We start from the raw sequence: 14345 nt of genomic DNA on the forward strand, positions 1-14345 counted from the left end.
AGAGTCAGCCCCATTCCATGCATCGGCTTCTCTGAGCTGCTATTGACCGACCCCGTCGCCAAGGAGATGAGGAAAGCTCCAGCACAAAGGGACTGGGTCTGAAGTTCATAGCCACTTAGAAATGGGCTCTAAGGCCTGAAACAGCCCGTGGGCAACCTGGGAAGGTCTTACAACTCAGGCCTGAGTTCTTGGGTCTGAGTATTCTCAGTTCTCCCCTTGGGAAGCCCCAGACCTGGCCTGGGACCAGGAAGACAGAATAAGAAATATCAGAGTCTAGAGGGCCCTTTGAAGGTCCTTGAATCAACCAGAAGGTTGATAGTTTGAGCCCACCCAGCGGCACCAGGGAAATAAAGGCTTGGCAATCTGCTTCTTTAAAGATTACAGCCAAGAAAACTATGGAGCTCAGTTCTACTCTGTAACACATGGAGTCACCATGAGTCAGAATCAACTTGATGGCAATGAGTTTAGTTTTTTGCTTTTAGAGGGCCCTTAGAAATCATCAAACCTACCCTCCTCATGTTACAGGTGGGGAAATTGAGGCCTGAAGAGGGGAGTAGGGGCATGCCCAAGGTCTCAGGGGAGGTTGGTAGCAGAGCTGGGCAGGAATCCAACTCTAGATTCCTAGCTTCTCTTGAAAAGGCAACAACTCACTTGAGAGCTGGGTAATGGCGGCTATCTTTAGACCAGGTATTCCTTCTCCTCTTAGCCACAGTCCCCACCACCCCCTGTTGCCACCCATCACTCAGACCAATTCACTCATTGAACTTTTACCTGCCTGGTCCCTCAGGCCCATGAGTTTGTAACCTCCAGTATAAATGGCTGTTTCACTCCAGCTGAGTCTTGTTAGCAGCAGTTTGCCACAATTTATTTTCCAAGACTGCAACCTGGTATGCATGCACCCATTTCACGATTAGCATTGGTGTCACCACCAGCTAGAGGGTTTGGAGATGGGCTCGGGGGTGTTCCAACCCGAGCGAATTGCCTCCCAGAACTTGGGCAGACGACCTAAGGAAAAGACCCCATTGCCAAACAAGGGGAGCTCAGGCAACTTCAGGCCTGGCTTCTGCAGGAGCATGGGAGTGAGGGTCCGGCTACTGAGCTGGTGCATGTAACCCATGTTGGTGACATCGTCCATGCACTCCAAAGCGCTAGCACCCCTGGTCGATGGCACCATGGAGGTGCTGTTGTTGGTGCTGGAGTGGTCAGGGGTGGCCATGATGGTGTTGGGGTTGGAGTAAGTGTTTTGGGAGGAGTGGTCCAGTTGGTCCAGGTGGAGGGAGTTGGTGGCTCGTTCCAGGTAGTTGGCTGCAAGCCTCGGCAGGCTCAGAGCTGTTTTGGGGCAGTTGGTATAGAAGGAATTGGTGGATCGGTCAAGATAGTTGATGCCTTTGATGAGCTGGTCCAGGAAGGTGGGGCTGGAGGGGCCAGAGGGACGATCTGTGCAGAGCAGGCAGTGGGGGTTGCTAAGGCAGGCTGGCCTTCTGGCCACCTTGGGGCGGTTGGCCAGATGGCTTGTCTCCACACACTTGGAGTTGTATGGCCGGCCCATGCAGATTTGCCCCAGTGGGAGTCTGGGGGAGCCGGGACTAGTCGGACACTCTGTGGAACTGCTACAGTTGCTGAACTCTGAGCCACTTGGTGTGCGGGTGCGCTTGAGGCTGCTGGTCCCTGTGAGATTGGGGCAGTGGGTCCAACCTGAAGTCCGGGCTGGAAAGGACACATTGTTGGGATGATTCAGGCGGCCGTAAGTGTTAGAATGCCCCACATGGCGCCCAGACATCCTTCCCAGCTGAGAGGATAAAGTTTCCTGGTGCTGAGTTGCTGGGAGCACGCCTGGAGGTTGGTTACCTGTGCCTGGTGAGGAGAGAGGAAAGTCAGCTCACCTCAGCTCCCTGCTACCTCCTGCCAGACTGTCTCTCTCCAGGTGTCCCTTCGGCTCCCAGAGGTCTAGCACCTCCCTTCTCTCTCTCCCCTTCCTACGCCCAGGCCCAGGGATTTTCAAACCGGAAAACTGACACGCTAGTCTTCAGAAAACCCAGGAAGAAAAAAAGACCTTCAGAACAACCAAAGCCAGGAGACCCCCTGGAAAAAGTTGAGCAGCCTGCTTTATCTATTTGCTCTAGTCCACATTCTGAAATTGCCATTCATCTTTTAAGCAGGGACTCCAGAAGGCCACAAAGGCCAAGGACTGATTCTGTAATGGTGAAATTCCAAGCACTGAGACAGGGTTTTTATTTTTTAAGAGGTAAAATCGAATAGCTAACAGGTCCAGCATTTCATCAAAGCTAAAATAAAATAGATTGTAAAACATACTGTTATTTTATGTGTGGCCAAGAAATAAAATCCATTGTCAATTAAACTACAAGATCCTATCAGCTATACAATGCACCCTGATATTAAAAAACATGTTTTAGAATCAAGGCAATACTCTATTGCACTTTCAGTATGTGCCTGGCCCTTTGCTGTGCATCCTGCGTGGATTATATTAATTCTCACTACAAACCAAAGAGGTAGTTACTATTTTATTCCCAGTTGACAGATGGGGAAACTGAGGTTCAGCGTGACGGCATGACTTGCTTAAGATCACACAGCTTTTAAACGATGGGGCCGGAGTACCATCTCAGATGTGTCTCATGACCCCTGACAGACAATGCTTCGTCGTCGGGGTGACTTTGGTGCCCCCCACAGTCTACTAAGGTTGAATTCTCACCACCCCTCCTCTGCCTGCCTGGGTGGGGACACTGATAGGGAGAAACAAAATGTCGGGGGAGGCCCTTGCTAATCCTGTAACGAAGTTTATCCTGACTTTGGGAACCCCAAATGAGGGTGGAGGGCAGCTGGTGTGACAAGTCTGCTGATGGCCCTGGATTTGTGAAATCAGAACACTTCAGGGTACCTGGTTGTGATCCTCTCTGAGCGTGGAAGGTCTCTCTGCCCAGCCCACGAGAGGAGGGGATATTGGGATCCCCACTTCCCCTGGTCCACAAGTAGGCACTTCATGGGGGCTTAGGACCTTACCACGCCAAAGAGTTGCCCAGCCCACTGAACTCCACCCCCCATCCCTGGAGCTGCCAGGGCTCAGCCCAGGGTGTGTGGTCCCCGTCCTCACTGGCCCTCTGCTTCCCAATGTCCCCCTTTGCCTCCCAGCCAAAATGAGGGCTCTGACCTCTCTCCCCCACTACTGCCAGTTGATGCTAATTTTCCACTTCTGCTGGTACGAACGGAGCAGTATTTCAGCCTGTCCCACCCAGAAAACAGCTGTCCGCCTCTCTCCCAGCCTGCAACCCCACAGCTGCCCCTGTCCTTTGGGTAGAATTGGGTGGAATGTCAAGATCCTTGTCTCTTCACTCCCAGGTCTAACCCCACCCTGTCTCCTCCTCCGCAAAGACAGGAGGTGGCTGAGGGCTGACCCCCACAGGTCCCTGGCCTGCCCTCCCCAGTGGACTGGGCCCCATCTGCCACAAGGGCCCTCTCCCACTCTCACTGTTTTAGGAGGCAGATGACTTAGACCTCCTCTTGTACTCTACTGGGGATGCCCTCATGCTGCCACTCCAGACTGCTGGCCATGTCATAGAATCATGGAATCCTGGAGCTGGGAGGGGCCCCCAGAGGTCATCCTGGTCATGCCCCTGCCTCAGGGCCAGCAGCACTTTAAAACACTTTAATAAGGACAGATGGGCCTTATTTTTAAAAAGAGGCTGGGGTGGACAGTTTCCAGTGTTCCTTGTTGCTTTTCTAGTGGTTATTTATGCTGAGGGTCAGGAAGTTCCATGCCAGGTTTAATATAACCTCTGCTTGCTGTGGCCAGCATTGAGTTCACCTCTTTTCTCACTGGGTCAGCAAAAATGTATCGAGTCTCCCTCAAGTGCTGTCTCTTGGGGTGACTCATTTGTGGGCACGATAGCAACTCCTTTCTTCCCTTTTCATCTCTCCCTCACGAAGTCAGCAGTCCCAAGTTGAGCACCTACTATGTGCTGGGCTGTGGCTAGACCCTGAGGATTCTTCAGAGAGCAAATTTCAGCATTCCTTTTGGGATCCCACGCCCCTCTTCTAGGTCTGCTCCATAGCGGGCATGTAATTGTTTGTTGAATGAATGGACAAAATTCCTCTTTGAATGTCTCATGGTATTAGCCAGAAAAAGTCTCCCCTTTCATCATTTTCTTTCCTCAAACATTGAAAATAGATTTTTACTTTTAATTTTGAAAAGCTTTCAAATTTACTGAAAACTGTGAGTTTATGGTAACGGTGGTGGAATCATTTGGAAAAGGATAGTGAGAATGGGTGTGCAACTTGCAGGATGTAATCAATGTCACTGAATTGTACACGTAAAAATTGTTGAATTGGTGTATGTTTTGCTATGTATATTCTCATCAACAAAATAATTTTAAAAAATTTACTGAAACTTACAAGATAACGAACTCCCATATATTCTTCAAGGAGCCCTGGTGTCACGGTGGTTAAGCACTCAGCTGCTAACTGAACCCACCAGCCACGGGAGAAAGACGTGGCAATCTGCTTCCGTAAAGGTTTACGGCCCTGGAAATCTTGTGGGGCAGTTCTACTCTGTCCTATAGGGTCTTTACGAGTTGGAATCACTTGATGGCAGTGGGTTTGTTTTTTTATATACCTTCATCTAAATTTGGAAACCCTGGTGGCATAGCGGTTAAGTGCTACGGCTGCTAACCAAAGGGTCGTCAGTTCGAATCCGCCAGGCGCTCCTTGGAAACTCTTACGGGGAAGTTCTACTCTGTCCTGTAGGGTCACTATGAGTCGGAATCAACTCGACGGCACTGGGTTTGGTTTCGGTTTTGGTTCATCTAAATTTACTAATTATTAACAGTTTGCCACATCTATCAGTCCGTGTATATGCATGCACATACATGTATATATAATAAGTATTATTATTTCAAGAGTAAGTTACAGCAACAACATCTTTTACTGTGACTATTTCAGTACATAGCCCCTAAGAATAAGGACAATTTCTTACATATCCACACTGTAATGATCAAATCCAGGTATTTAACACTGATGACATTGTTTGTGTACCGTATGCATTATCTAATATATGGTCCATATTCAGACCCCACGGATTGCCCTTCTAATATTCTTCCTGGTAATTATTTTTCCAATCCAGGAACCAATTCAGGATCAGGAATTGTATTCAGTTCTCATGTCTCCTTAACCAGTGTCTTGGTTATCTAGCTAGTGCTGCTATACAGAAATAACCACAAATGAGTGGTTTTAACAAACAAATTTATTTTCTCCCAGTTTGGGAGGCTAGAAGTCCAAACTTGGGGCGCTGGCTTTAGGGGAAGGTTCCCTCTCTCTTTTGGCTCTGGAGAAAGGTCGTTGTCTCTTTGATCTTCTGCTGCTGGGCAGTCTTCATGGGGTTTGGCATATCTCTTCCCCCATCTCTGCTCCTCTTGCTTGCTTCTTTAATCTCTCTCCTAGCTCAAAGAGATGGACTCAAAACACACCCTACACTAATCCTCTTCATTCACATAACAAAGACAACCCATTCCCAAATGGGATTATAACCACAGGCGTAGAGGTTACGATTTACAATCTCTTTTGGGGGGACATAATTCAATCCCAAACAACCAGTAAACCAGTTTGCTGTAGAGTTGATTCCAACTCATGGCGACCCCACGTGTATTAGAGTAGAACTGTGTGCTCCATAGGGTTTTCAGTGGCTGATATTGTGGAAGTAGATTCCAGGTCTTTCTTCTTTGGGTGGACCCAAACCTTCAACCTGTTGGCTAGCAGCTGAGCTCATTCACTATCTGCACTATATATATGTCTCTTTTTTAGTCTACTTCAATCTGGAACTGTTGCTCAGTCTTTCTTTGTCTTTTATGACTTCGATATTTTTGGAGAGTACAGGCCAGATGTTGCGGAGAATGTTCTCCAAATTGAGCTTATCTGGTGTTTCCTAACGATCGGATCTAGGTTTACAAAGCACTTTAACATAGAAACTTCTCAGTAGACTCTCCCCAGTCCACAATGACTGACAGTGAAGGGCCTTTTGCTCCCAGGGGGCAGTGATAGTCTCCAAAAAGGGAGCCAGGAGGAGGGGTTAGAAGGTCCCCAAGAGGAGGAAGAGAATCATGGAGGAACTCATTGAACCAGGGAAATGGCTTTGACAGTTTGCTCGTGGGGCCTGAGCCAGGGTCTGGTTCTGCTCTGGGCTGGGGGCCTGGCAGGCAGGCAGCCAGCTAGCTAAAGGGTTGGGCCTCTGGGCTGTTTGTCCTGAAGGTACCCAGGCATTGAGATCACTGGCTGTTTCTGGCCTGGGCACTAAGAACTTCTGGAAATAGCTCCAGGACAATTATTTCAGGAGGAATGTGCCATTCCTCCATCTTCCCAGAAAGCTGGACCCTGTCCCATAAAATCAGGAAAGTTCCTCTCAAGCCTCCCTAACCCCAGGCCCTCTGGGGGCCACATCGACCTTCAGAGCCAGAAGGAACTAGGAGCCTTGATGGGGCCAAGGAGACTAAAAGCCCACCTCCCCCAAGTTCTGGGCTCTCAGGGCCCAGCCTGGAGTCAGGCTGGGCCGGCAGTGGTCCAGCTGACTCCAAGCCCAGGACACATGATGGAGGAGCTGTCTGCTCACCTCCTGCCCAGGCTTATCCTGAGAAGCTGACATCAGTGGAGCACTTACCATGTGCCAGAGATCCTGACATTGTTGAAGCCGACCCCTCGCATTCACCCTCACAGCACCCCTGAGAGGTAGGTATCTTGTCTGCTAGATGAGGTCACTGAGGCTCAGAGAGGGCAAGAGACTTGGCTAAGCTCTCACAGCAAGTCAGAATTAGAACCTAGTCTTTGGGCTCCAGAACCTACAGTTCTGAGCACTGATCCAGGAAGAGGGTGGACCACCTCCTCACTCCATATGTGATCCTGTGAACTGAATAGGGTTGGGAGGGACTCAGACTGGAGACAGAGGCTGGGGGGCACTATGCCCTCCCCTCCTATCCCCCAGCCAAGCCTGACCGCCCCTCCATCCCTAGCATAGTAGGACCTCATAATGTCCTGGGTCGGTGGGATGCCTGCCCCGCATAGTCTCCAGGACCAGTGGCCCCAATGTGCCCCGCCTGGGCCACCTCCGACCCTGGGCCCTCATCTCCATTGCCTAAAAACCAAAAAACCAAATCCAGTGCCGTCGAGTCAATTCCGACACATAGCGACACTATAGGACAGAGTAGAACCGTCCCATAGAATTTCCAAGGAGCACCTGGCAGATTCAAACTGCCGACCCTTTGGTTAGCAGTCATAACACTTAACCACTACACCACCAGGGTTACCTCCATTGCCAAACCAGTTGCAAATCATCATCGCCGTTTTCCCCTGCTAGACTCCTTCTCCCCTCACTTCCCATCCCTGCAGGGGCCATAGTCCCACCCACATCCTCCTCTCCACCCACCAAGACCATCAGGGGACCTTCCCCCACCCCAGGCAGGAAGAGTTCAAGGGCATCCCATTCCCCTAGGCTCTTCTAGAGTAAGGGGAGCAGTCCCCTTCTCCACAGACCTTAGGGCTCTGCCTCTCAGTGCACAGGCTACTCATTAACCCCTCACTTGCCACTCAACAGCTTCTCACCCCCCTTCAAGATGGTAGGAGCATCCCCTTGTCCCTTCAGCCACATGGCTTTGGGGACCATCACAGGTAAGGAGCAAGCCCAGCTCAGCAGCCATATGTGTGTGACATCCATGTTACTCCAGGCACCAGCTGAGCCAAGAGCCATGAAACCTTTGGTTCCTCCACCCCACCTGGAGGGCACATTTGCCCAGCCTTCGGTGGCTGTTGGCAGTGTGAATCACCTGAGCCCTTACTTGGCACTGGGCCAGCTTGCCTGCAGGGCTGAAAATCTCTCCTGGGCTAGGCTTGGGCCCTCCCTCAGCTGCAGCTTTCCACCCACCAGAGCACCATGAGTCATGAACCCTCATCCCTCAACACCCTCAAGGCTAAGGGGCCTCTGATTACCATCTGCCAAAAACAATGCTTCCCCAAGCCCCCATGTGGCAGGCACAAGCCAGGACATATCTGAGCTAAGGAGCACTGGAGTAGGTGTGGCTTGTCAGGAGCCTGAGCCAGCAAGAAGGTCCCTCCTACTAAGCCAACTTGGGGCTTTTGGAATAAGGGTGGCCAGTCTTGGAGGGGACAGGGTTTATGGGGACTGGGAAATTCCCTCTAAGGGGGAGATGATGGTCTTATACAGGGCAAACCTTGCTGAGAGATACAGTGGCCATGGAATGTAGGATACCAAGTAACTGGCTTGTGTTAGGACCTTGACTAAGTAGCTAAACTTCTCTGAACCTTACTTTCCTGTTCTGTAAAATGAGGTAAGGAGGGTGCCCAATGAGCACTATTGACTTGATGACTTGCCATAATAATGAGTGTTCATAAAATGTTCCCTGTGTTCCAGGCACAGTTCTAAATGCCCCCATCAACTTACAAGCTTTGACAGTGATGTGCTAGAGCTAGGTTATACTGGCTCACAAGAGTCAATTTTTTAATATTCTGGAATTTAGTGAACTACTGTTGGTAGCTTGAAATCAGTCATGGTGGGAATATTTACACCACCAAAAAAATTTTAAAAAACCCACTGCCCTCAAGTTGATTCTGACTCCTAGCAACCCTATAGGACAGAGTAGAACTGCCCCATAGGGTTTCCAAGGCTATAAATCTTTATGGAAGCAGACTGCCATGTCTTTCTTCGGCGGAGCAGCTGGTAGGTTCAAATAGCAGACTTTTTGGTTAACAGCCAAGTACTTTAACCACTGCACCACCAGGACTCCTATTCACACCACAGTACTTGGCAAGTTCAAAATTTATTCAAATTTATGCCACTAATGTCAAAAATGGAGAAATTGAAGATTTTTACCAACTTCTGCAGTCTAAAATTCATCGAATATGCAATCAGGATGCATTGATAATTACTGGTGATTAGAATGGGAAAGTTGGAAACAAAGAAGAAGCATCAGTAGTTGGAAAACCTGGCCTTGTTGCATGATAGAATTTCGCAAGAGCAACAACTTATTCATTGCAAATATCTTTTCTTAACAACATAAATGGTGACTATAGATGTTAACCTCTCCAGATGGAAAACACAGGGATCAAATCGACTACATCTGTGGAAAGAAACAATGGAAAAGCTCAACGTCATCAGTCAGAACAAGGCCAGGTCCTGACTGCAGAACAGGCCATCAATTGCTCATATGCAAGTTTAAGTCGAAGCTGAAGAAAATTAAAACAAATCCATGAGAGCCGAAGTACCACTTTGAATATATCCCACCTGAATTTAGAGACTGTCTCAAGTATTCTTTGACGTTTTGGACACTAACAACCAAAGATCAGACGAGTTGTTGGATGACATCAAAGACATCATACATGAAAAAAGCAAACGGTCATTAAAAAGAAAGAAAGAAAGAAAAGACCAAAATGAGTGTCAGAAGAGACTCTGAAACTTGCTCTTGAAAGTGGAGTAGCTAAAGAGAAAGGACAAAATGATGAAGTAAAAGAGCTGAAGAGAAGATTTCAAAGGGAGGCTCGAGAAGACAAAGTAAAGTATTATAATGGTATGTGCAAAGACCTGGGGTTAGAAAATCAGAAAGCAAGAACATGCTCAGCATTGCTGAAGCTGAAAGAACTGAAGAAAAAAATTCAAGCCTCGAGTTGCAATACTGAAGGCTTCTATGGGCAAAATTCCCATTCTTCACAATGTTATCCATAATTTGTTGTGATCCACACAGTCGAATGTCTTTGCGTAGTCAATAAGACACGGGTAAACATTTTTCTGGTATTCTCTACTTTCAGCCAGGATCCATCTGACATCAGCAATGAGATCCCTGGTTCCACATTCTTTCCTGAATCCAGCTTGTATTTCTGGCAGTTCCCCGTTGAGGTACTGCTGCAGCCGCTGTTGAACAATCTTCAGCAGAATTTTATGTGCGTGTGACATTAATGATATTGTTCAATAATTTCCCCATTCAGTTGGATCACCTTTCTTGGGAATAGGCATAAATATGGATCTCTTCCAGTTGGTTGGCCAGGTAGCTGTCTTCCAAATTTCTTGGCATAGACAAGTGAGCACTTCCAGTGCTGCATCCATTTGTTGAAACGTCTTAATTGGTATTCTGTCAATTCCTGAAACCTTGTTTTTCGCCAATGCCTTCAGTGAAGCTTGGACTTCTTCCTTCAGTACCACTGGTTCCTGCTCATATGGTACCTCCTGCAATAGTTGAACATTGACCAATTCTGTATGGTGACTCTGTGTATTCCTTCCATCTTCTTTTGATGCTTCCCGAGTCATTTAATATTTTCCCCATAGAATCCTTCACTATTGCAACTCGAGGCTTGAATTTTTACTTCAGTTCTTTCAGCTTCAGAAATGCTGAGCATGTTCTTCCTTTTTGGTTTTCCATCTTCAGGTCTCTGCACATGTCATCATAATACTTTGTCTTCTCGAGCTGTCCTTTGAAATCTTCTGTTCAACTCTTTTACTTCATCATTTCTCCCTTTTGCTTTAGCTACCCGGCTTTCAAAAGCAAGTTTCAGAGTCTCTTCTGACATCCATTTTGGTCTTTTCTTTCTTTCCTTTCTTTTCAATGACCTTTTGCTTTCTTCATGGATGATGTCCTTGACGTCATTCCACAACTCGTCTGGTCTTCAGTCATTAGTGTTCAACATGTCAAATCTATTTTGAGCTGGTCTCTAAATTCAAGCAGGATATACTCAAGGTCATACTTCGGCTTCCGTTGAGCTGTTCTAATTTTCTTCAGTTTCAACTTGAACTCGCATATGAGCAATTGATGATCGGTTCCACAGTCTGTCCCTGGCATTGTTCTGACTGAAGATATTGAGCTTTTCTATTGCCTTTTCCCACAGATGTAGTCGATTTGATTCCTGTGTATTCCATCTGGCGAGGTCTATGTGTATAGTCACTGTTTATGTTGGTGAAAAAGGTATTTGCAATGAAGTCATTGGTCTTACAAAATTTTGTCATGGGATCTCCAGCATCATTTCTATCACCAAGGCCATATTTTCCAACTAGTGATCCCTCTTTTTTGTTTCAAACTTTTTCATTCCAATCACCAGTAATTATTAATGCATCTTGGTTGCATGTTCAATCAGTTTCAGACTGCAGAAGTTGGTAAAAATCTTCAGTTTCTCCATCTTTGGCCTTAGTGCTTGGTGCGTACATTCAAATGACAGTTATATTAACTGGTCTTCCTTGTAAGTGTATGAATATTACCCTATCGCTGACAGCATTGTACTTCAGCGTAGTTCTTTTTGGCAATGAATGCAACGCCATTCTTCTTCAAATTGTCGTTCCTGACATAGTAGTCCTTTTCAGCTCACTAATGCCTAGGGTATCAATGTTTATGTGTTCCGTTTCATTTTTGACGACTTCCAATTTTCCTAGATTCATACTTCGTATATCCCTTGTTCTGATTATTAATGGGTGTTTGCAGCTGTTTCTTCTCATTTTGAGTTGTGTCACATCAGGAAATGGAGGTCCCGAAAGCTTGACTCCATCCATGTCATTAAGGTCGACTCTACTTTGAGGAGGCAGCAATTCCCCAGTCGTCTTTTGAGTGCCTTCCATCTTGAGGGGCTCATCTTCCAGCACTATATCATCTTCCGCTGCTATTCATAAGGTTTTCACTGGCTAAATCTTTTCAACTGGACCAATAAGCAATATCATGATAAAAAGGGGAAAGACTGAAGTTGTCAAGGATTTCATTTTACTGGATTCACAATCAACACCCATGGAAGCAGCAGTCAAAAAATCAAAAGATACATTGCACTGGGAAAATCTGTTGCGAAAGACCTCTTTAAAGTGTTGAAAAGCAAAGATGTCACCTTGAAGACTAAAGTGTGCCTGACCCAAGCCGTGGTGTTTTCAATCGCCTCCTATGCATGTGAAAGCTGGACGATGAATAAGGAAGACCAAAGAAGAATTGATGCCTTCGAATTGTGGTTTTGGAGAAGAATATTGACTATATCATGGACTGCCAAAAGAATGAACAAATTTGTTTCGAAAAAAGTACAGCCAGAATGCTCCTTAGAAGCAAGGATGTCGAGACTGCGTTTCACATACTTGGGATATTTTTTTCAGGAGGGATCAGTCCCTGGAGAAGGACATCATGCTTGGTAAAGCAGGGGATCAGCGAAAAAGAGGAAGCCCCTCAATGAGATGGACTGACACAGTGGCTGCAACAATGGGCTTAAGCATAACAGTGGTTGTGAGGATGGCACAGGCCTGGGCAATGTTTCATTCTGTTGTACATGGGGTCTCTATGAATCGGAGCCGACTCAACAGCACCTAAAGACATGGGCAAAATATTGAATGATGCAGGAAGCATCAAAAGAAGATGGAAGGAATACCGAGTCACTGCACCAAAAAGAACTGGTTGATGTTCAACCATTCAGGAGGTAGCATACAGTCAAGAACCAAAAATACTGAAGGAAGAAGTCCAAGCTGCACTGAAGGCATTGGTGAAAAACAAGGCCCCAGGAATTGACGGAATACCAGTTGATAGGCTTCGACAAACAGATGCAGCTCTGGAGGTGCTCACTTGTCTATGCCAAGAAATTTGGAAGACAGCTACTTGGTTAACCAATGGGAAAAGATCCATATTTGTGCCCATTCCGATGAAAAGTGATCCAACAGAATGCGGGAATTATCAAACAATATCATTAATATCACAGGCAGGAAAATTTTGCTGAAGATCATTCACAAGCGGTTGCAGCAGTAAATGAACAGAGAACTGCCAGAAATTTAAGCCATATTCAGAAAAGGATGTGGAATGAGGGAAACCATTGCTGACATCAGATAGGTCCCGGCTGAAAGCAGAGAATACCAGAAAGACGTTTACCTGCGTTTTATTGAGTATGCAAAGGCATTTGACTGTGTTGATCATAACAAATTATGGAGAATGTTGCAAAGAATAAGAATTCCAGAACACTTAATTGTGCTCATGAGGAACCTGTACATAGATCAAGAGGCAACTGCTTGAACAGAACGAGGGAATATCGCATGACTTAAAATCAGGAAAGGTGTGCGTCAGGATTGTATCCTTTCACCACACTTATTCAATCTGTAAGCAGAGCAAATAATTCCATTTTCATACCATGTGCTCTGCAGTCACTTAATCTTGTAGGACGTAGCACAGTAGATTGTTGTCTGGAAGCAACTGGTCTTTTTTCCTCTGTTCAGTTATTCTACACATTTTTTGCCACCTCTACTTACCAATGAGTATTTCTGAAAACATATTTAGGCAATGATTGTGTATTAAAATGTCTTTTTTAATACACATTGGGAAGCGCATGCTGTAGCAATGAGTGCAATCCTGGAATCATACACTCAGATTCTAGATGCCTTAGAAAACATTGCTGAAGACCAGGCACAAAAAGGAGATACCAAAAGAGAAGCTGAGAGCATCGCCAACAAAATGCAAACACTAGAGTGTGTGTTTATGTTGGTTATGTGGAATAATATATTGCAGCATTTTCACTGGGCAAGTCAAACTCTCCAAGATTCAGAAGTAAATTTAAAGACATGCACAGATCTCTACCAGTCATTAACAGGGTATTTACATATTTTAAGAGAAAATTTTGAAAACACTCAAAACAAGTACTGCCATTTGCTGATTATCAAGCAGTTCACTGTCTGCAGAAGCATCTTAGAAAGAAACAAGTAAATGAGGGAAGTGCTCCAGAAGTATTGAGTGCCAGAGATCAGTTTCGCGTCACCACATACTACGCCATCATTGACACACTTGAATCTTGCATGAAAAGAAGGGCAGAAGTATATGAAGTTCTCTCAAATAGACTTTCCTTCTTAAACAACATAGATGTACCTGATGAAGAATGCATGGAGGCGTCCAAGAAATTAGTGCAGGCTTACCCCGATGACTTAAATACAAACCTCTACGGAGAGGTGCGACAGTTTCATTCTTACGTTAGAACTAAGTTTACAGATTCAGGAAAGACAAATTTTACTCATGCAGGCTTGTATGATTCTATAATGGAAGATAAAATACAACTCATATGTCCCAATATTAAAATCGCTTTACGCATATTCCTAACTTTACGATCACAAACTGCACAACAGAACGCTCATTTTTGTCCCTAAAGAGACTTGAAAACCCTCAGCATACAAAAATGATTCAAGAAAGACTTGGTTCATTATCCTTATTACATACAGAAATAGATATTGTTCAGGAGCTTAATTGTGACGAAGTCTTTGAAGAATTTGTAAGAGCAAAGAATAGAAACGGATTTTTTTTTATTGTAACATGTTAGTGATGAAAAATCTATCTAAAAATGAAATATAGTAA

General features: G+C 45.8%; 1 protein-coding gene across 1 annotated transcript; it reads right to left on the reverse strand.

Annotated features, from left to right (window-relative positions):
* Positions 1 to 922: 922 nt before the first annotated feature.
* On the reverse strand, positions 923 to 1780 carry LOC126072808 (uncharacterized). Its single transcript, XM_049878485.1, has one exon. The coding sequence runs from the start codon at positions 1778 to 1780 to the stop codon at positions 923 to 925; it is 858 nt and encodes a 285-aa protein (XP_049734442.1).
* Between the last annotated feature and the right edge of the window lie 12565 nt (positions 1781 to 14345).

Source organism: Elephas maximus, chromosome 3 (genome assembly GCF_024166365.1).
Source record: "Elephas maximus indicus isolate mEleMax1 chromosome 3, mEleMax1 primary haplotype, whole genome shotgun sequence".
Classification (NCBI taxonomy): domain Eukaryota; kingdom Metazoa; phylum Chordata; class Mammalia; order Proboscidea; family Elephantidae; genus Elephas; species Elephas maximus.